A 22863-nucleotide genomic window follows, 5' to 3' on the forward strand; every position below is an offset into this window, starting at 1 on the left:
AGTTGAGGATGTAAGCAGTGTACAGAGGAAGAGGATAGAGTTGAGGATGTAAGCAGTGTACAGAGGAAGAGGATAGAGTTGAGGATGTAAGCAGTGTACAGAGGAAGAGGATAGAGTTGAGGATGTAAGCAGTGTACAGAGGAAGAGGATAGAGTTGAGGATGTAAGCAGTGTACAGAGGAAGAGGATAGAGTTGAGGATGTAAGCAGTGTACAGAGGAAGAGGATAGAGTTGAGGATGTAAGCAGTGATAGAGTTGAGGAGAGGAAGAGGATAGAGTTGAGGATGTAAGCAGTGTACAGAGGAAGAGGATAGAGTTGAGGATGTAAGCAGTGTACAGAGGAAGAGGATAGAGTTGAGGATGTAAGCAGTGTACAGAGGAAGAGGATAGAGTTGAGGATGTAAGCAGTGTACAGAGGAAGAGGATAGAGTTGAGGATGTAAGCAGTGTACAGAGGAAGAGGATAGAGTTGAGGATGTAAGCAGTGTACAGAGGAAGAGGATAGAGTTGAGGATGTAAGCAGTGTACAGAGGAAGAGGATAGAGTTGAGGATGTAAGCAGTGTACAGAGGAAGAGGATAGAGTTGAGGATGTAAGCAGTGTACAGAGGAAGAGGATAGAGTTGAGGATGTAAGCAGTGTACAGAGGAAGAGGAGGATAGAGTTGAGTTGAGGATGTAAGCAGTGTACAGAGGAAGAGGATAGAGTTGAGGATGTAAGCAGTGTACAGAGGAAGAGGATAGAGTTGAGGATGTAAGCAGTGTACAGAGGAAGAGGATAGTTGAGGATGTAAGCAGTGTACAGAGGAAGAGGATAGAGTTGAGGATGTAAGCAGTGTACAGAGGAAGAGGATAGAGTTGAGGATGTAAGCAGTGTACAGAGGAAGAGGATAGAGTTGAGGATGTAAGCAGTGTACAGAGGAAGAGGATAGAGTTGAGGATGTAAGCAGTGTACAGAGGAAGAGGATAGAGTTGAGGATGTAAGCAGTGTACAGAGGAAGAGGATAGAGTTGAGGATGTAAGCAGTGTACAGAGGAAGAGGATAGTTGAGGATGTAAGCAGTGTACAGAGGAAGAGGATAGTTGAGGATGTAAGCAGTGTACAGAGGAAGAGGATAGAGTTGAGGATGTAAGCAGTGTACAGAGGAAGAGGATAGAGTTGAGGATGTAAGCAGTGTACAGAGGAAGAGGATAGAGTTGAGGATGTAAGCAGTGTACAGAGTAAGAGGATAGTTGAGGATGTAAGCAGTGTACAGAGGAAGAGGATAGTTGAGGATGTAAGCAGTGTACAGAGGAAGAGGATAGAGTTGAGGATGTAAGCAGTGTACAGAGGAAGAGGATAGTTGAGGATGTAAGCAGTGTACAGAGGAAGAGGATAGTTGAGGATGTAAGCAGTGTACGGAGGAAGAGGATAGAGTTGAGGATGTAAGCAGTGTACAGAGGAAGAGGATAGAGTTGAGGATGTAAGCAGTGTACAGAGTAAGAGGATAGTTGAGGATGTAAGCAGTGTACAGAGTAAGAGGATAGAGTTGAGGATGTAAGCAGTGTACAGAGGAAGAGGATAGAGTTGAGGATGTAAGCAGTGTACGGAGGAAGAGGATAGAGTTGAGGGTGTAAGCAGTGTACGGAGGAAGAGGATAGAGTTGAGGGTGTAAGCAGTGTACGGAGGAAGAGGATAGAGTTGAGGATGTAAGCAGTGTACAGAGGAAGAGGATAGAGTTGAGGATGTAAGCAGTGTACAGAGGAAGAGGATAGAGTTGAGGATGTAAGCAGTGTACAGAGGAAGAGGATAGAGTTGAGGATGTAAGCAGTGTACAGAGGAAGAGGATAGAGTTGAGGATGTAAGCAGTGTACAGAGGAAGAGGATAGAGTTGAGGATGTAAGCAGTGTACAGAGGAAGAGGATAGAGTTGAGGATGTAAGCAGTGTACAGAGTAAGAGGATAGTTGAGGATGTAAGCAGTGTACAGAGTAAGAGGATAGTTGAGGATGTAAGCAGTGTACAGAGGAAGAGGATAGAGTTGAGGATGTAAGCAGTGTACAGAGGAGTAAGAGGAGTTGAGGAGAGTGATAGTTGAGGATATAAGCAGTGTACAGAGTAAGAGGATAGTTGAGGATGTAAGCAGTGTACAGAGGAAGAGGATAGAGTTGAGGATGTAAGCAGTGTACAGAGTAAGAGGATAGAGTTGAGGATGTAAGCAGTGTACAGAGTAAGAGGATAGTTGAGGATGTAAGCAGTGTACGGAGTAAGAGGATAGTTGAGGATGTAAGCAGTGTACAGAGTAAGAGGATAGTTGAGGATGTAAGCAGTTTACAGAGTAAGAGGATAGTTGAGGATGTAAGCAGTGTACAGAGTAAGAGGATAGTTGAGGATGTAAGCAGTGTACAGAGTAAGAGGATAGTTGAGGATGTAAGCAGTGTACAGAGTAAGAGGATAGTTGAGGATGTAAGCAGTGTACAGAGTAAGAGGATAGTTGAGGATGTAAGCAGTGTACAGAGTAAGAGGATAGTTGAGGATGTAAGCAGTGTACAGAGTAAGAGGATAGTTGAGGATGTAAGCAGTGTACAGAGTAAGAGGATAGAGTTGAGGATGTAAGCAGTGTACAGAGTAAGAGGATAGAGTTGAGGATGTAAGCAGTGTACAGAGGAAGAGGATAGAGTTGAGGATGTAAGCAGTGTACAGAGTAAGAGGATAGTTGAGGATGTAAGCAGTGTACGGAGGAAGAGGATAGAGTTGAGGATGTAAGCAGTGTACAGAGTAAGAGGATAGAGTTGAGGATGTAAGCAGTGTACAGAGTAAGAGGATAGAGTTGAGGATGTAAGCAGTGTACAGAGTAAGAGGATAGAGTTGAGGATGTAAGCAGTGTACAGAGTAAGAGGATAGTTGAGGATGTAAGCAGTGTACAGAGTAAGAGGATAGTTGAGGATATAAGCAGTGTACAGAGTAAGAGGATAGAGTTGAGGATGTAAGCAGTGTACAGAGTAAGAGGATAGAGTTGAGGATGTAAGCAGTGTACAGAGTAAGAGGATAGAGTTGAGGATGTAAGCAGTGTACAGAGGAAGAGGATAGAGTTGAGGATGTAAGCAGTGTACAGAGGAAGAGGATAGAGTTGAGGATGTAAGCAGTGTACAGAGTAAGAGGATAGTTGAGGATGTAAGCAGTGTACAGAGTAAGCGGATAGTTGAGGATGTAAGCAGTGTACAGAGGAAGAGGATAGAGTTGAGGATGTAAGCAGTGTACAGAGGAAGAGGATAGAGTTGAGGATGTAAGCAGTGTACAGAGTAAGAGGATAGTTGAGGATGTAAGCAGTGTACAGAGTAAGAGGATAGTTGAGGATGTAAGCAGTGTACAGAGTAAGCGGATAGTTGAGGATGTAAGCAGTGTACAGAGGAAGAGGATAGAGTTGAGGATGTAAGCAGTGTACAGAGTAAGAGGATAGTTGAGGATGTAAGCAGTGTACAGAGGAAGAGGATAGTTGAGGATGTAAGCAGTGTACAGAGTAAGAGGATAGTTGAGGATGTAAGCAGTGTACAGAGTAAGAGGATAGTTGAGGATGTAAGCAGTGTACAGAGGAAGAGGATAGTTGAGGATGTAAGCAGTGTACAGAGTAAGAGGATAGTTGAGGATGTAAGCAGTGTACAGAGGAAGAGGATAGAGTTGAGGATGTAAGCAGTGTACAGAGGAAGAGGATAGAGTTGAGGATGTAAGCAGTGTACAGAGGAAGAGGATAGAGTTGAGGATGTAAGCAGTGTACAGAGGAAGAGGATAGTTGAGGATGTAAGCAGTGTACAGAGGAAGAGGATAGAGTTGAGGATGTAAGCAGTGTACAGAGGAAGAGGATAGTTGAGGATATAAGCAGTGTACAGAGGAAGAGGATAGTTGAGGATGTAAGCAGTGTACAGAGGAAGAGGATAGAGTTGAGGATGTAAGCAGTGTACAGAGGAAGAGGATAGAGTTGAGGATGTAAGCAGTGTACAGAGGAAGAGGATAGTTGAGGATGTAAGCAGTGTACAGAGGAAGAGGATAGAGTTGAGGATGTAAGCAGTGTACAGAGGAAGAGGATAGTTGAGGATGTAAGTAGTGTACAGAGTAAGAGGATAGTTGAGGATGTAAGCAGTGTACAGAGGAAGAGGATAGTTGAGGATATAAGCAGTGTACAGAGTAAGAGGATAGTTGAGGATGTAAGCAGTGTACAGAGGAAGAGGATAGTTGAGGATGTAAGCAGTGTACAGAGTAAGAGGATAGTTGAGGATGTAAGCAGTGTACAGAGTAAGAGGATAGTTGAGGATATAAGCAGTGTACAGAGGAAGAGGATAGTTGAGGATATAAGCAGTGTACAGAGGAAGAGGATAGTTGAGGATGTAAGCCGTGTACAGAGTAAGAGGATAGAGTTGAGGATATAAGCAGTGTACAGAGGAAGAGGATAGAGTTGAGGATGTAAGCCGTGTACAGAGGAAGAGGATAGAGTTGAGGATGTAAGCAGTGTACAGAGGAAGAGGATAGAGTTGAGGATGTAAGCAGTGTACAGAGGAAGAGTATAGTTGAGGATGTAAGCAGTGTACAGAGTAAGAGGATAGTTGAGGATGTAAGCAGTGTACAGAGGAAGAGGATGGAGTTGAGGATGTAAGCAGTGTACAGAGTAAGAGGATAGAGTTGAGGATGTAAGCCGTGTACAGAGGAAGAGGATAGAGTTGAGGATGTAAGCCGTGTACAGAGTAAGAGGATAGAGTTGAGGATGTAAGCAGTGTACAGAGGAAGAGTATAGTTGAGGATGTAAGCAGTGTACGGAGTAAGAGGATAGTTGAGGATGTAAGCAGTGTACAGAGTAAGAGGATAGTTGAGGATGTAAGCAGTGTACAGAGTAAGAGGATAGAGTTGAGGATGTAAGCAGTGTACAGAGTAAGAGGATAGTTGAGGATGTAAGCAGTGTACAGAGGAAGAGGATAGAGTTGAGGATGTAAGCAGTGTACAGAGGAAGAGGATAGAGTTGAGGATGTAAGCAGTGTACAGAGGAAGAGGATAGTTGAGGATGTAAGCAGTGTACAGAGTAAGAGGATAGTTGAGGATGTAAGCAGTGTACGGAGTAAGAGGATAGAGTTGAGGATGTAAGCAGTGTACAGAGGAAGAGTATAGTTGAGGATGTAAGCAGTGTACAGAGTAAGAGGATAGTTGAGGATGTAAGCAGTGTACGGAGTAAGAGGATAGTTGAGGATGTAAGCAGTGTACAGAGTAAGAGGATAGTTGAGGATGTAAGCAGTGTACAGAGTAAGAGGATAGTTGAGGATGTAAGCAGTGTACAGAGTAAGAGGATAGTTGAGGATGTAAGCAGTGTACAGAGTAAGAGGATAGTTGAGGATGTAAGCAGTGTACAGAGGAAGAGGATAGAGTTGAGGATGTAAGCAGTGTACAGAGGAAGAGGATAGAGTTGAGGATGTAAGCAGTGTACAGAGGAAGAGGATAGTTGAGGATGTAAGCAGTGTACAGAGTAAGAGGATAGTTGAGGATGTAAGCAGTGTACAGAGTAAGAGGATAGTTGAGGATGTAAGCAGTGTACAGAGTAAGAGGATAGTTGAGGATGTAAGCAGTGTACAGAGGAAGAGGATAGAGTTGAGGATGTAAGCAGTGTACAGAGGAAGAGGATAGAGTTGAGGATGTAAGCAGTGCACGGAGGAAGAGGATAGAGTTGAGGATGTAAGCAGTGTACAGAGGAAGAGGATAGAGTTGAGGATGTAAGCAGTGTACAGAGGAAGAGGATAGAGTTGAGGATATAAGCAGTGTACAGAGGAAGAGGATAGAGTTGAGGATGTAAGCAGTGTACAGAGGAAGAGGATAGAGTTGAGGATGTAAGCAGTGTACAGAGGAAGAGGATAGAGTTGAGGATGTAAGTAGTGTACAGAGGAAGAGGATAGAGTTGAGGATGTAAGTAGTGTACAGAGGAAGAGGATAGAGTTGAGGATGTAAGCAGTGTACAGAGGAAGAGGATAGTTGAGGATGTAAGCAGTGTACAGAGGAAGAGGATAGAGTTGAGGATGTAAGTAGTGTACAGAGGAAGAGGATAGAGTTGAGGATATAAGCAGTGTACAGAGGAAGAGGATAGAGTTGAGGATATAAGCAGTGTACAGAGGAAGAGGATAGAGTTGAGGATGTAAGCAGTGTACAGAGGAAGAGGATAGAGTTGAGGATATAAGCAGTGTACAGAGGAAGAGGATAGAGTTGAGGATATAAGCAGTGTACAGAGGAAGAGGATAGAGTTGAGGATGTAAGCAGTGTACAGAGTAAGAGGATAGAGTTGAGGATGTAAGCAGTGTACAGAGGAAGAGGATAGAGTTGAGGATGTAAGCAGTGTACAGAGGAAGAGGATAGAGTTGAGGATATAAGCAGTGTACAGAGGAAGAGGATAGAGTTGAGGATATAAGCAGTGTACAGAGGAAGAGGATAGAGTTGAGGATGTAAGCAGTGTACAGAGGAAGAGGATAGAGTTGAGGATGTAAGCAGTGTACAGAGTAAGAGGATAGAGTTGAGGATGTAAGCAGTGTACAGAGGAAGAGGATAGAGTTGAGGATGTAAGCAGTGCACGGAGGAAGAGGATAGTTGAGGATGTAAGCAGTGTACAGAGTAAGAGGATAGAGTTGAGGATGTAAGCAGTGTACAGAGGAAGAGGATAGAGTTGAGGATGTAAGCAGTGTACAGAGGAAGAGGATAGAGTTGAGGATGTAAGCAGTGTACAGAGGAAGAGGATAGAGTTGAGGATGTAAGCAGTGTACAGAGGAAGAGGATAGTTGAGGATGTAAGCAGTGTACAGAGTAAGAGGATAGTTGAGGATGTAAGCAGTGTACAGAGGAAGAGGATAGAGTTGAGGATGTAAGTAGTGTACAGAGGAAGAGGATAGAGTTGAGGATGTAAGCAGTGTACAGAGGAAGAGGATAGAGTTGAGGATGTAAGCAGTGTACAGAGGAAGAGGATAGAGTTGAGGATGTAAGCAGTGTACAGAGTAAGAGGATAGAGTTGAGGATGTAAGCAGTGTACAGAGGAAGAGGATAGAGTTGAGGATGTAAGCAGTTTACAGAGGAAGAGGATAGTTGAGGATGTAAGCAGTGTACAGAGGAAGAGGATAGAGTTGAGGATGTAAGCAGTGTACAGAGGAAGAGGATAGTTGAGGATGTAAGCAGTTTACAGAGGAAGAGGATAGTTGAGGATGTAAGCAGTGTACAGAGGAAGAGGATAGTTGAGGATGTAAGCAGTTTACAGAGGAAGAGGATAGTTGAGGATGTAAGCAGTGTACAGAGGAAGAGGATAGTTGAGGATGTAAGCAGTTTACAGAGGAAGAGGATATAGTTGAGGATGTAAGCAGTGTACAGAGGAAGAGGATAGAGTTGAGGATATAAGCAGTGTACAGAGGAAGAGGATAGACACAATGAGGGAAACAATCCAGAAAATCACATTATAGGATTTTTAATGAATTTATTTGCAAATTATGGTGGAAAATAAATATTTGGTCACCTACAAACAAGCAAGATTTCTGGCTCTCACAGACCTGTAACTTCTTTAAGAGGTTCCTCTATCCTCCACTCGTTACCTGTATTAATGGCACCTGTTTGAACTTGTTATCAGTATAAAAGACACCTGTCCACAACCTCAAACAGTCACACTCCAAACTCCACTATGGCCAAGACCAAAGAGCTGTCAAAGGACACCAGAAACAAAATGGTAGACCTGCACCAGGCTGGGAAGACTGAATCTGCAATAGGTAAGCAGCTTGGTTTGAAGAAATCAATTGTGGGAGCAATTATTAGGAAATGGAAGACATACAAGACCACTGATAATCTCCCTCGATCTGGGGCTCCACGCAAGATCTCACCCCGTGGGGTCAAAATTATCACAAGAACGGTGAGCAAAAATCCCAGAACCACACAGGGGACCTAGTGAATGACCTGCAGAGAGCTGGGACCAAAGTAACAAAGCCTACCATCAGTAACACACTACGTCGCCAGGGACTCAAATCCTGCAGTGCCAGACGTGTCACCCTGCTTAAGCCAGTACATGTCCAGGCCCGTCTGAAGTTTGAGCAGAGAGAGTAGAGAGCATTTGGATGATCCAGAAGAAGATTAGGAGAATGTCATATGGTCAGATGAAACCAAAATATAACGTTTTGGTAAAAACTCAACTCGTCGTGTTTGGAGGACAAAGAATGCTGAGTTGCATCCAAAGAACACCATACCTACTGTGAAGCATGGGGGTGGAAACATCATGCTTTGGGGCTGTTTTTCTTCAAAGGGACCAGGACGACTGATCCGTGTAAAGGAAAGAATGAATGGGGCCATGTATCCAGAGATTTTGAGTGAAAACCTCCTTCCATCAGCAAGGGCATTGAAGATGAAACGTGGCTGGGTCTTTCAGCATGACAATGATCCCAAACACACCGCCTGGGCAACGAAGGAGTGGCTTCGTAAGAAGCATTTCAAGGTCTTGGAGTGACCTAGCCAGTCTCCAGATCTCAACCCCATAGAAAATCTTTGGAGGGAGTTGAAAGTCCGTGTTGCCCAGCAACAGCCCCCAAAAAATCACTGCTCTAGAGGAGATCTGCATGGAGGAATGGGCCAAAATACCAGCAACAGTGTGTGAAAACCTTGTGAAGACTTACAGAAAACATTTGACCTCTGTCATTGCCAACAAAGGGTATATAACAAAGTATTGGGATAAACTTTTGTTATTGCCCAAATACTTATTTTCCACCATAATTTGCAAATAAATTCCGATTTTTTTTGTCAAAATGACTGTCATAGTTGAAGTGTACCTATGATGAAAATTACAGGCCTCTCATTTTTTATGTGGGAGAACTTGCACAATTGGTGGCTGACTAAATACTTTTTTGCCCCACTGTATAACATACCTTCTTTATTACACCAGACAATGTCCTAACGTTATTTCAACGCTTTTGGGATTAGTGTCGAGCATGATTGCGTTGTCCATTTCTGGAGCATGATGGTTGTTGAATGTCATTTTAACACAGGAGAAACAAGAAAATGCACTCCCTTTAATGAATGCACTGTTGTTGTACTCTTAAAGGGAAACATTGCTAAGATGTTGCTCCAACGTTATCACATTGTGTCCTCTTCAGATGATGATCTTTTGACCGCTGTCTTACGTCATCCTTACATGGCTAGAATGACACACATAATCCTAACTGTGTAATCGGTCAATACTGGTTCCCCAAAGCCCTGTAGCGCTTTCACTCTGTAATGTTATTACTATGTTCTCTGTAACGTTTTCAGCCTCAGACGACACTACTGTTTGTTTTCACAATGATGCGTGCACGCGCGCACACATACACACACACACACACATATTCACAAACACACACCCAGAGACAGGGGCTTCTTGGAGGTTTGTAACGTTATTACAGTGTTCCCTATACGAGAACAGACGACGCTCCCTTGATACCATAGCATTATTAACAACAGAGCCAGACAGAGCAGTAACCAGCCCAGACAACCCCACTACAACCACCAGCCTACCTCCCATAAATAAATGACTCATTCATTCTACTGCACTTGAAATCGGGTGTGGTTGTGTTACCGTTAAGCTAATGCAATGTATTTGTTATCTTTTGACGAAGGGTAAGATCAGGTGGATCGTTTTGCCGGGACATTTTTCAAAAGCATATCCTGAAGGGTAAATGATTTAGGGTCAGGGGGTCGAGGTATAAAAGGATCAATGTTTGCACTTTGGGTGTCAGAACATCCTATAAAAAAATCCTCTTTGGGGCTTTTAGCTCTCAAATCAACAGTGGGCGCGCTGAGCAGTTAATCGTACATCCATTACATCCCTTTAGCCCTAATGTCCCCGTAACTACTGTGCCCATAAACCACCTTCTTTATTAAATTGGGTCTGTGTCCTCACGAAACAGGTCCTCACTTATTGACCTCCCCACTTTGCACATTTCCTGCCCCCATTTCCCGCCCCAGCGGGAAATCCTCTGGGGATTTCCAGGTTGTTTTCATCACATCAGAAAGCACTGCGTTATTATGCGACTGGCTTTTAAGTTTCCATCTTACATTGAATGATTCTATGATCCTTCATGTGTCTGTCTAATAGCTCTAGGATGGAATGTGAATGCTACCGTTGTTTACCTTTATGTCTCGGACAGTACCTGGGCTCCATGCTGGTGAAAGAGCTGAGAGGAACAGAGTCAACACAAGACGCCTGCTCCAAGATGAGGGTAAGAGGGCCCGGCACATCACTACCACTCAGAGAGAGAAACTAGGACCACTTTAACCACCACTGTAGTCTAACTGTTTACCTGGATTCACCTCCCTCTATTTTATTCTCTTTCACCCTGTCTGTCTGTCTGTCTGTGTCTGTCTGTCTGTCTCTCTCGCTCTCTCGCTCTCTCTCAAAATATATGTACTATGCCTGTCCCGGAACGTCCTTTCTTCTCTTTATCTGTTTGGTCACATCTGAGAGCAGCTCACCATGCTGCAGACACCTCAAAGAGCCTCCCTCTCTCGGTTTATCTTGATCTGCCAAAACAATTGATACTGTTGTTTTTATTGTCAGACGTCAAGGGTCATTAAATTTGGAGCTCCGCTCCCGAAGTACCTACTGTACCTGCGTCCTGTTATACCCTCCTTCTCCATCTCACTTTTCTCTCTATATTTCCATGCTTGTGGACACAGTATCAACATGGTCCATATGTAATTCCCTCTGCTCTCTCGTCGTCTGTCTTTGTGTCTTGCAGCGCTGCGTTTGTCGGCCCTCATAAGCCTATGATCTTGACAGGGAAACGCTGCACTAGAAATATGCTGATGTTGAGGAAACACAGAGAGTGAGAGCAGGGGGGAGAGGAGAGGAATTCATACAGGATCTGTTGAATATATGAAATCCCTGACAGGTGGAATCATGGTACTAGGGTGATAGGGATTTGAAGTCACATCATTCCCCACTGCGGCAGCGCATAATGAGCTTAACAATGAGAGAAAGGGAAAGAAACATGCCGCTGTCAGACTAGAGCGGTGATAGTAAGTCTGGGTGGGAATAGAAAGCAACATGCTGCTGTCAGACTTGAGTGGTGATAGTAAGTCTGGGTGGGAATAGAAAGAAACATGCTGCTGTCAGACTAGAGCGGGTGATAGTAAGTCTGGGTGGGAATAGAAAGAAACATGCTGCTGTCAGACTAGAGCGGGTGATAGTAAGTCTGGGTGGGAATAGAAAGAAACATGCTGCTGTCAGACTAGAGCGGTGATAGTAAGTCTGGGTGGGAATAGAAAGAAACATGCTGCTGTCAGACTAGAGCGGTGATAGTAAGTCTGGGTGGGAATAGAAAGAAACATGCTGCTGTCAGACTAGAGCGGGTGATAGTAAGTCTGGGTGGGAATAGAAAGAAACATGCTGCTGTCAGACTAGAGCGGTGATAGTAAGTCTGGGTGGGAATAGAAAGAAACATGCTGCTGTCAGACTAGAGCGGTGATAGTAAGTCTGGGTGGGAATAGAAAGAAACATGCTGCTGTCAGACTAGAGCGGTGATAGTAAGTCTGGGTGGGAATAGAAAGAAACATGCTGCTGTCAGACTAGAGCGGTGATAGTAAGTCTGGGTGGGAATAGAAAGAAACATGCTGCTGTCAGACTAGAGCGGGTGATAGTAAGTCTGGGTGGGAATAGAAAGAAACATGCTGCTGTCAGACTTGAGTGGTGATAGTAAGTCTGGGTGGGAATAGAAAGAAACATGCTGCTGTCAGACTAGAGCGGGTGATAGTAAGTCTGGGTGGGAATAGAAAGAAACATGCTGCTGTCAGACTAGAGCGGTGATAGTAAGTCTGGGTGGGAATAGAAAGAAACATGCTGCTGTCAGACTAGAGCGGGTGATAGTAAGTCTGGGTGGGAATAGAAAGAAACATGCTGCTGTCAGACTAGAGCGGTGATAGTAAGTCTGGGTGGGAATAGAAAGAAACATGCTGCTGTCAGACTAGAGCGGTGATAGTAAGTCTGGGTGGGAATAGAAAGAAACATGCTGCTGTCAGACTAGAGCGGTGATAGTAAGTCTGGGTGGGAATAGAAAGAAACATGCTGCTGTCAGACTAGAGCGGTGATAGTAAGTCTGGGTGGGAATAGAAAGAAACATGCTGCTGTCAGACTTGAGTGGTGATAGTAAGTCTGGGTGGGAATAGAAAGAAACATGCTGCTGTCAGACTTGAGTGGTGATAGTAAGTCTGGGTGGGAATAGAAAGAAACATGCTGCTGTCAGACTTGAGTGGTGATAGTAAGTCTGGGTGGGAATAGAAAGAAGAAAGGAATATAGGAGGAATATTTATGGGTTGAAAGCTGATAGCTTTATTGGGCCTCCAAGGGGGAAATCTATACGTTTTGAAAATGTCATTTGCACCCATTGTTTTCCATAAGTCACGGGGTAACCTTTGAACTTTGAGAAGATTGGAATTGATTCTGCTAGTAAAGAGGAGAGTGTGTTGATAGGCTGGCTCTCTCTGTGCAGTGAGCTCATCCCCATCTCCCTCTTTTTCTGCTTAGTTATAAGCTTGTGTTGATTTAATCTTTCTCTCTCTCTCTTCCCGCCCCTTCCCTCTTATTCTACCTCGTTATAAGCTTTGTTGAGCTCTCATCTCTATCTGTCCCCACTGGGGTTGCACAATTCCAGAAACTTTCAATAAATTCCCTGCCTTTCCCGAAATCCCGGTTTGAAGATTCACGGAATCAGGAGGGAAGTGGTAAACCCAGAATCCTCCAACCCAGGATTGCTGGAAAAAAAACGGGGAATTTATTGAAAGTTTTGCAACCATAGTCCCCACTCTCTCTAAAATGGTATTATATTGTGAAGAGATTCTTATTGCAGGGTTTTATCGTTCTGCTGTGAAGGGAGACGGTGAGACCGTCTTGTTAGCCTTGTGTTGGTGGCCATCATTAGTCTAATTGACATCAAATGTTAACTCAGACTCTTCTTTTCCCCCTCTTTCTCCACTCTACAGAAGTCTACAGAACAGATGAAGAAAGTCCCGACCATTGTTCTGTCCGTCTCCTACAAGGGAGTCAAGTTCATTGACGCTACAAACAAGGTGAGAGGCTTTCTTTTCTCAGGCACCATTACTGAATGGGGGAAAACTGAACAGCACTGGGTGGAAGGACATTACTAAGAGTAAGAACTGAACAGCACTAAGTGGAAGCAGCATTACTGAGAGTAAGAACTGAACAGCACCGGGTGGAAGCACCATTACTAAGAGTAAGAACTGAACAGCACTAAGTGGAAGCACCATTACTAAGAGTAAGAACTGAACAGCACCAGGTGGAAGCACCATTACTGAGAGTAAGAACTGAACAGCACTAAGTGGAAGCACCATTACTGAGAGTAAGAACTGAACAGCACCGGGTGGAAGCACCATTACTGAGAGTAAGAACTGAACAGCACTGAGTGGAAGCACCATTACTAAGAGTAAGAACTGAACAGCACTAAGTGGAAGCACCATTACTGAGAGTAAGAACTGAACAGCACTAAGTGGAAGCACCATTACTAAGAGTAAGAACTGAACAGCACTAAGTGGAAGCAGCATTACTGAGAGTAAGAACTGAACAGCACTGAGTGGAGGCACCATTACTGAGAGTAAGAACTGAACAGCACTGGGTGGAAGCACCATTACTAAGAGTAAGAACTGAACAGCACTGGGTGGAAGCACCATTACTGAGAGTAAGAACTGAACAGCACTGGGTGGAAGCACCATTACTGAGAGTAAGAACTGAACAGCACCGGGTGGAAGCACCATTACTGAGAGTAAGAACTGAACAGCACTGGGTGGAAGCACCATTACTGAGAGTAAGAACTGAACAGCACCGGGTGGAAGCACCATTACTGAGAGTAAGAACTGAACAGCACCGGGTGGAAGCACCATTACTAAGAGTAAGAACTGAACAGCACTGGGTGGAAGCACCATTACTAAGAGTAAGAACTGAACAGCACCAGGTGGAAGCACCATTACTGAGAGTAAGAACTGAACAGCACTAAGTGGAAGCACCATTACTGAGAGTAAGAACTGAACAGCACTGAGTGGAAGCACCATTACTGAGAGTAAGAACTGAACAGCACTGAGTGGAAGCACCATTACTGAGAGTAAGAACTGAACAGCACTGAGTGGAAGCACCATTACTGAGAGTAAGAACTGAACAGCACTAAGTGGAAGCACCATTACTGAGAGTAAGAACTGAACAGCACTGAGTGGAAGCACCATTACTGAGAGTAAGAACTGAACAGCACTGAGTGGAAGCACCATTACTAAGAGTAAGAACTGAACAGCACTGGGTGGAAGCACCATTACTGAGAGTAAGAACTGAACAGCACTGGGTGGAAGCACCATTACTGAGAGTAAGAACTGAACAGCACCGGGTGGAAGCACCATTACTGAGAGTAAGAACTGAACAGCACTAAGTGGAAGCACCATTACTGAGAGTAAGAACTGAACAGCACTGAGTGGAAGCACCATTACTGAGAGTAAGAACTGAACAGCACTAAGTGGAAGCACCATTACTGAGAGTAAGAACTGAACAGCACTGAGTGGAAGCACCATTACTGAGAGTAAGAACTGAACAGCACTGGGTGGAAGCACCATTACTGAGAGTAAGAACTGAACAGCACTGGGTGGAAGCACCATTACTGAGAGTAAGAACTGAACAGCACCGGGTGGAAGCAGCATTACTGAGAGTAAGAACTGAACAGCACTAAGTGGAAGCACCATTACTGAGAGTAAGAACTGAACAGCACCGGGTGGAAGCACCATTACTGAGAGTAAGAACTGAACAGCACTGGGTGGAAGCACCATTACTGAGAGTAAGAACTGAACAGCACCGGGTGGAAGCACCATTACTGAGAGTAAGAACTGAACAGCACTGGGTGGAAGCACCATTACTGAGAGTAAGAACTGAACAGCACCGGGTGGAAGCAAAAAATAACATTGTCGGTTTCACAAGATGAACACAAGATCAACAGTCTGAACTTCCATCACATAAACTTTCTCTAAAGATCTCCAACCCTCTCTCTCTTGCTCTCGCTGTCTTTCTCTGTCTCACTCTCCTTCCTTCCCTCCCTCCCTCTCTCTCTCTGTCTTTCTCACTCTCTCTCTGTCTCACTCTCACTCGGTCTTTCTCTCTCCCTGTCTCTCTCTCACTCTCTCTCTCTCACTCTCCTTCCTTCCTTCCCTCTCTCTCTTTCTCTCTCCATTTCTCTTTCTCTGTCTCTCCCTCTGTCTCTCTCTCTAGAACATCATAGCTGAGCATGAGATCCGTAACATCTCATGTGCGGCCCAGGATCCTGAGGATCTGTCCACGTTTGCCTACATCACCAAAGACCTCAAGTCCAGCCACCACTACTGCCATGTCTTCACTGCCTTCGACGTGGTGAGTCACACACACTGTCTGTGAGGAGGTCAACGTGGTGAGTCACACACACTGTCTGTGAGGAGGTCGACGTGGTGAGTCTCACACACACACAGCACCCTCTGTCTGTGAGGGGGACAAGTGGCTTTATTAATTAGTTACTTCCTGGTTTGAGAACTACTGTTATGATGAAATGGCAGGTTTGCGTGTGTGTGTGCGTAAGTGCGTGCGCATACATGCGTAACATTACATGCGTATATGTGTGTTTTTGACATTTCGTGTGTGTGGGTGCATGCGTGTTTGTGTGTGTTTGTGTGTGTTCGTGTGTGTGTGTTTTTAACAGAACCTGGCGTATGAGATCATCCTGACCCTGGGCCAGGCCTTTGAAGTAGCCTACCAGCTGGCCCTACAGGCCAGGAAGAGTGGCCATGGCTCCTCCACGCTGCCAGAGAGCTTTGACATCAAGCCCAACAAGCCCGTCCCCAAGCCCCGCGTCAACATCCGCAAGTCTGTGAGTAATGACACTAGTTTATACCCTCCGTTTAACCTTTACCCTCTACTACAACCTCCACCACGACCTCTCACCTTTCGTCAACACCTCTGTGCGAGCCATACCTTACTGTCTAGACCAACTGTAAGCTCCTATACCACGCTGTTCCACGGCCTCTCACCTTTCACCTGTCAACATAAGCCTTTATAAGTCCCACATAATACTGCTGCCAACCCTCCTCATCACACAACTACTTCCCTTTCCTATGACCTCTCACCTTTCACCTGTCAACATAAGCCTTTATAAGTCCCACATAATACTGCTGCCAACCCTCCTCATCACATAACTACTTCCCTTTCCTATGACCTCTCACCTTTCACCTGTCAACATAAGCCTTTATAAGTCCCACATAATACTGCTGCCAACCCTCCCCATCACACAACTACTTCCCTTTCCTATGACCTCTCACCTTTCACCTGTCAACATAAGCCTTTATAAGTCCCACATAATACTGCTGCCAACCCTCCCCATCACACAACTACTTCCCTTTCCTATGACCTCTCACCTTTCACCTGTCAACATAAGCCTTTATAAGTCCCACATAATACTGCTGCCAACCCTCCTCATCACACAACTACTTCCCTTTCCTATGACCTCTCACCTTTCACCTGTCAACATAAGCCTTTATAAGTCCCACATAATACTGCTGCCAACCCTCCCCATCACACAACTACTTCCCTTTCCTATGACCTCTCACCTTTCACCTGTCAACATAAGCCTTTATAAGTCCCACATAATACTGCTGCCAACCCTCCTCATCACACAACTACTTCCCTTTCCTATGACCTCTCACCTTTCACCTGTCAACATAAGCCTTTATAAGTCCCACATAATACTGCTGCCAACCCTCCCCATCACACAACTACTTCCCTTTCCTATGACCTCTCACCTTTCACCTGTCAACATAAGCCTTTATAAGTCCCACATAATACTGCTGCCAACCCTCCTCATCACACAACTACTTCCCTTTCCTATGACCTCTCACCTTTCACCTGTCAACATAAGCCTTTATAAGTCCCACATAATACTGCTGCCAACCCTCCTCATCACACAACTACTTCCCTTTCCTATGACCTCTCACCTTTCACCTGTCAACATAAGCCTTTATAAGTCCCACATAATACTGCTGCCAACCCTCCCCATCACACAACTACTTCCCTTTCCTATGACCTCTCACCTTTCACCTGTCAACATAAGCCTTTATAAGTCCCACATAATACTGCTGCCAACCCTCCTCATCACACAACTACTTCCCTTTCCTATGACCTCTCACCTTTCACCTGTCAACATAAGCCTTTATAAGTCCCACATAATACTGCTGCCAACCCTCCTCATCACACAACTACTTCCCTTTCCTATGACCTCTCACCTTTCACCTGTCAACATAAGCCTTTATAAGTCCCACATAATACTGCTGCCAACCCTCCCCATCACACAACTACTTCCCTTTCCTATGACCTCTCACCTTTCACCTGTCAACATAAGCCTTTATAAGTCCCACATAATACTGCTGCCAACCCTCCCCATCACACAACTACTTCCCTTTCCTATGACCTCTCACCTTTCACCTGTCAACATAAGCCTTTATAAGTCCCACATAATACTGCTGCCAACCCTCCCCATCACACAACTACTTCCCTTTCCTATGACCTCTCACCTTTCACCTGTCAACATAAGCCTTTATAAGTCCCACATAATACTGCTGCCAACCCTCCTCATCACACAACTACTTCCCTTTCCTATGACCTCTCACCTTTCACCTGTCAACATAAGCCTTTATAAGTCCCACATAATACTGCTGCCAACCCTCCCCATCACACAACTACTTCCCTTTCCTATGACCTCTCACCTTTCACCTGTCAACATAAGCCTTTATAAGTCCCACATAATACTGCTGCCAACCCTCCTCATCACACAACTACTTCCCTTTCCTATGACCTCTCACCTTTCACCTGTCAACATAAGCCTTTATAAGTCCCACATAATACTGCTGCCAACCCTCCTCATCACACAACTACTTCCCTTTCCTATGACCTCTCACCTTTCACCTGTCAACATAAGCCTTTATAAGTCCCACATAATACTGCTGCCAACCCTCCTCATCACATAACTACTTCCCTTTCCTATGACCTCTCACCTTTCACCTGTCAACATAAGCCTTTATAAGTCCCACATAATACTGCTGCCAACCCTCCTCATCACACAACTACTTCCCTTTCCTATGACCTCTCACCTTTCACCTGTCATCAACATACACTAGCCTATAGTGTCTCCCATGACCTCTCACCTGTCCTCTGTTTCCAGTACAGGTACATGAGAGTGAACATCTCTAAGCTCCTTCAATGCCTTTGTTAGCTTTGTTATCAGTGTTAGCATGTTATTGTGAGTGTGTTGGTGTGTTTAGCGTTAACTCACTCCTTTTTCAAAGTGGTCTGTTGTGGTTATCGATGGTTGTAGTGTGTGTGTGTGTCTTGGCCACACTGAGCTTGTAGTGTAGGTCAGAGGTATGGGTCGGAGGTATGGGTCGGAGGTGCGGGTCGGAGGTGTAGTAGAGGGTAAATGAAAGTAAACACATTTTACCCACCTTTCAATAATGCATTGGAAGAAAAGGAAGCGTTACTTTTTTCACTGCGATCAGAGTTTACCCACCTATTTTCTGACCACTACATCACGGGTATAGATGGATGTTTGATCTGTAAAAGACCCACTTTATCTTTCTCTCCCTGCAGTCTCTTACAGCGATGGGTGATTGATGAGGGCCGTTTACATAGAGCTCTGTGGAGCCCAGCCTTGCTCACTGTGTGTGTGTGTGTGTGTGTGTGTGTGTGTGTGTGTGTGTGTGTGTGTGTGTGTGTGTGTGTGTGTGTGTGTGTGTGTGTGTGTGTGTGTGTGTACGCACGCGCGCATCTCAGCTTTATGGGTGTGTGTGCATCTCTCAGCGTTGGCTCTGTCCATGGCTCTCTCCCAGTCCCACTCAGGTAGACGTTGCCAGAGCCATCTACCCCAGCCACAGTGCCTGTCTGTCAGCCTCCTCTCCCCACAGCCTCCCCTTGTATTCCAGTTCCTGGAGCTTTAAAATAGACCTAGACGGACAGTTAGATGTACCATAGACATGCACTGTACACCACTGGAGCCTTAAAAGCATTATTCTGTATAGTGTTCCCATGTGGATTTACTGGGCTATATGAGTATGTGGCACCCTATTCCCTAAATATTGCATGGGCCCTGGTCAAACGTAGTGCACTATAAAGGAATAGGGTGCCATTTGGGAAGCATACTATGAGTGAGGTAAGTGCTATTTGTGCTGGCTTCTCATGTACAGAACACAGTACTAATGTCCCCTTCCAGAAAGTGAGTCAGGGGACAGATAAAAGTGAGTCAGGGGACAGGTAAAGTGAGTCAGGGGACAGGTAAAGTGAGTCAGGGGACAGGTAAAGTGAGTCGAGTCAGGGGACAGATAAAGGGTAGTCAGGGGACAAGTAAAAGTGAGTCAGGGGACAGATAAAGTGAGTCAGGGGAGAGGTAAAAGTGAGTCAGGAGACAGATAAAGTGAGTCAGGGGAGAGGTAAAAGTGAGTCAGGAGACAGTTAAAAGTGAGTCAGGGGACAGGTAAAGTGAGTCAGGGGACAGGTAAAAGTGAGTCAGGGGACAGGTAAAAGTGAGTCAGGGGACAGGTAAAAGTGAGTCAGGGGACAGGTAAAAGTGAGTCAGGGGACAGGTAAAAGTGAGTCAGGGGACAGGTAAAAGTGAGTCAGGGGACAGGTAAAAGTGAGTCAGGGGACAGGTAAAAGTGAGTCAGGGGACAGGTAAAAGTGACTCAGGGGACAGGTAAAGATAAAGTGAGTCAGGGGACAGCTTTGTCTCTCTCTCTGTGCTGTTGGAGGTCATATAATATATGTGGTCATAGTAGTGCTGCTATCTAAAATTGTAATTGTCTTATCTAGTGGGTTGGAGATGTGAAGTCTCATCTGTGTGTGTGTGCGTGTGCGTGTGCGTGTGCGTATGCGTGCGTGCGTGCGTGTGTGCGTGCGTGCGTGCGTGCGTGCGTGTGTGTGTGTGTGTGTGTTTGTTTGTTTGTTTGTGTGTGCTCATGTCACAGAGATGGACGATGGCATGACTCCGCTGCTGTTACATTAACCGCCTGCCCTGAAAGTGTGTCTGTGTGCACGTGTATGTGTGTGCTTTTGCATGTGTGTTTGTGTTGTGTGTGTGTGTGGGGGAATGTAGTTAATGGCTTGTGTAGTGCTGCAGAGGGAACTACAGTGAAGCATGCTGCAGGACTCAGTTAATATTCCCTCCAGCAGCTGTTCAGTCATTATTTTGCAGCACATATATGTCTGTGTAAACCTGTGGATTACTGTTCCTCCTCTCTCCTTTCCTCCTCCTCCTTCTCTCCTACTCTCCTCCTCTTCTTCTCCTCCTTCTCTCCTCCTTCTCTCCTCTTCTCCTCCTACTCTCCTCTCCTTCTCTCCTCTCATCCTCCTCTTCTCCTTCTCTCCTCTTCTCCTCTTCTCCTTCTCTCTCCTCCTCCTCTTCTCCTTCTTCTCTCCTCCTCCTCCTCCTCCTCCTCCTCCTCTTCTTCTTCTCTCCTCCTCCTCGTCTTTGTCTTCTCTCCTCCTTCACTCCTCCTCCTCCTCCTCCTCCTTTGTCTTCTCTCCTCCTCCTCCTCCTCCTCCTCCTCTTTGTCTTCTCTCCTCCTCCTCCTCCTCCTCCTTTGTCTTCTCTCCTCCTCCTCCTCCTCCTCCTCTTTCTCTTCTCTCCTCCTCCTCCTCCTCCTCCTCCTCTTTGTCTTCTCTCCTCCTTCTCTCCTCCTCCTCCTCCTCCTCCTCCTCCTCCTCCTCCTCCTCTTTGTCTTCTCTCCTCCTTCTCTCCTCCTCCTCCTCCTCTTTGTCTTCTCTCCTCCTCCTCCTCCTCCTCCTCCTCCTCCTCCTCCACCTCTTTGTCTTCTCTCCTCCTTCTCTCCTCCTCCTCCTCTTTGTCTTCTCTCCTCCTTCTCTCCTCCTCCTCTTTGTCTTCTCTCCTCCTCCTCTCCTCCTCCTCTTTGTCTTCTCTCCTCCTCCTCCTCCTCCTCCTCCCCTCCTCCTCCTCTTCTTCTTCTTCTTCTCTCCTCCTCCTCCTCCTCCTCCTCCTCCTCCTCCTCCTCCTCCTCCTCTTTGTCTTCTCTTCTCCTCCTCCTCCTCCTCCTCCTCTTTGTCTTCTCTTCTCCTCCTCCTCCTCCTCTTCTTCTTCTTCTCTCCTCCTCCTCCTCTTTGTCTTCTCTCCTCCTTCTCTCCTCTCCTCCTCCTCCTCCTCCTCTCCTGGTAAGACAGATATGGCTTAGTTTTTAATCTTCCTCTGTCTTGTCCTCCTTTCTCTACATCATCCTTGTGTGTGTATGTGTGTTCTTCTGCCTGTATGAAGTGTTCCTTTGGTGTGTCCCTGGTGTTACCATCGTTGCAGCTGTGTTCTTATGGCGTTGCAGTGGTGTTACTATGACGTTACTGAACTGTTACCATAGGGTTTCAGTGTCGTTGCCGTGCTGTTGCTGAGCAGGCCCCCTTTGACCTCTCTGTGACCTCTGTGTTCCTCCCCTATAGGTCATCATGTACCCCTCTAGCCGTTGGTCGCTGGGTCACATATACACCCCCCACCGGCCTCCTCTCCACCCTCCTCTTCCTCCTCCTCCTCCACCACTCCTCCTCCGTCACCCTCACAAAGTTCCCTTTCAGGTCTTCCTCCCTTCTCCTTTCTTTCTTACTCTCGACTGTCTGCTCTCTCTGTTGGTTTGATCACTCTATAGATCTTTTGTTTGTCTCTGTGGTTGGTCCTGCCTCTGTCAACTCCACTCAGATCGTGTGTGTGTGTGTGTGTGTGTGTGTGTGCGTGCGTGCGTGCGTGCGTGCATTCTTCCAGTTTCAGCATTGCAGTGTTCACAGGTAGGGACCCACTCCCCAGATCATCTTTTAGTCTATCACGGACCAATGTGGTGGAAGGAAAGCACCCTCGGCAACCAGAATGAGCATTTTGATTGGTTGTTGAAAAGTAAACTTTTGACGGGGAAAGAGCATAGCTTGGTCTTTTTCAAGTCATTTTCAGCCCTGGGAAGATGTTGTGGGGTTTAGAGTACGGAGATGATTTGTTATATTATATACTGTTTTCTTTTCTTTCCTCATTAAACTACATTGTGATACGTACGTTGATATGAGGCCAACAATATATCTTCAGACCTAAAGCAAGTGCCTCCATATTTAAGTGTTGGTGTGGAAGTCTGTGATCGTGACTCTTCACTACAACTCTCTCTCTCTCTCCTGTTCTCTCAGTCCCCTCACTCACTCTCTCTCTCTCTCTCTCTCTCCTGTTCTCTCAGTCCCAGACCCCTCTCTCACTCTCTCCTGTTCTTTCAGCCCAAGACCCCTCACTCACTCTCTCTCTCTCTCCTGTTCTCTCAATCCCAGACCCCTCACTCACTCTCTCTCTCTCCTGTTCTCTCAGTCCCAGACCCCTCATCACTCACTCTCTCTCTCTCCTGTTCTCTCAGTCCCAGACCCCTCACTCACTCTCTCTCTCTCTCCTGTTCTCTCAGTCCCAGACCCCCTCACTCTCTCTCTCTCTCTCCTGTTCTCTCAGTCCCAGACCCTCTCTCTCTCTCTCTCTCTCCTGTTCTCTCAGTCCCAGACCCCTCTCTCTCTCTCTCTCTCTCCTGTTCTCTCAGTCCCAGACCCCTCTCTCTCTCTCTCTCTCTCCTGTTCTCTCAGTCCCAGACCCCTCTCTCACTCTCTCTCTCTCTCTCTCTCTCTCTCCTGTTCTCTCAGTCCCAGACCCCTCTCTCTCTCTCTCTCTCTCCTGTTCTCTCAGTCCCAGACCCCTTCTGTTCTCAGTCCCAGACCCAGTCCCAGACCCCTCTTCTCTCAGTCTCTCAGTCCCAGACCCCTTCTCTCAGTCCCAGACCCTCTTATCTCAGTCCCAGACCCC

At 45.8% G+C, this 22863-nt stretch overlaps 1 protein-coding gene across 1 annotated transcript in view; it reads left to right on the forward strand.

Annotated features, from left to right (window-relative positions):
* The window catches only part of LOC118370769 (ankyrin repeat and sterile alpha motif domain-containing protein 1B-like), a 495760-nt gene that overhangs the window by 467213 nt on the left and 5684 nt on the right, over positions 1-22863 (forward strand). The window contains 4 exon segments of the mRNA XM_052492534.1: positions 10141-10212; positions 12971-13057; positions 15246-15383; positions 15706-15873. Coding sequence (XP_052348494.1) covers positions 10141-10212; positions 12971-13057; positions 15246-15383; positions 15706-15873 — 465 coding nt within the window.

The sequence above is a fragment of the Oncorhynchus keta genome, chromosome 33 (genome assembly GCF_023373465.1).
Source record: "Oncorhynchus keta strain PuntledgeMale-10-30-2019 chromosome 33, Oket_V2, whole genome shotgun sequence".
In the NCBI taxonomy this organism is placed as follows: Eukaryota; Metazoa; Chordata; class Actinopteri; order Salmoniformes; family Salmonidae; genus Oncorhynchus; species Oncorhynchus keta.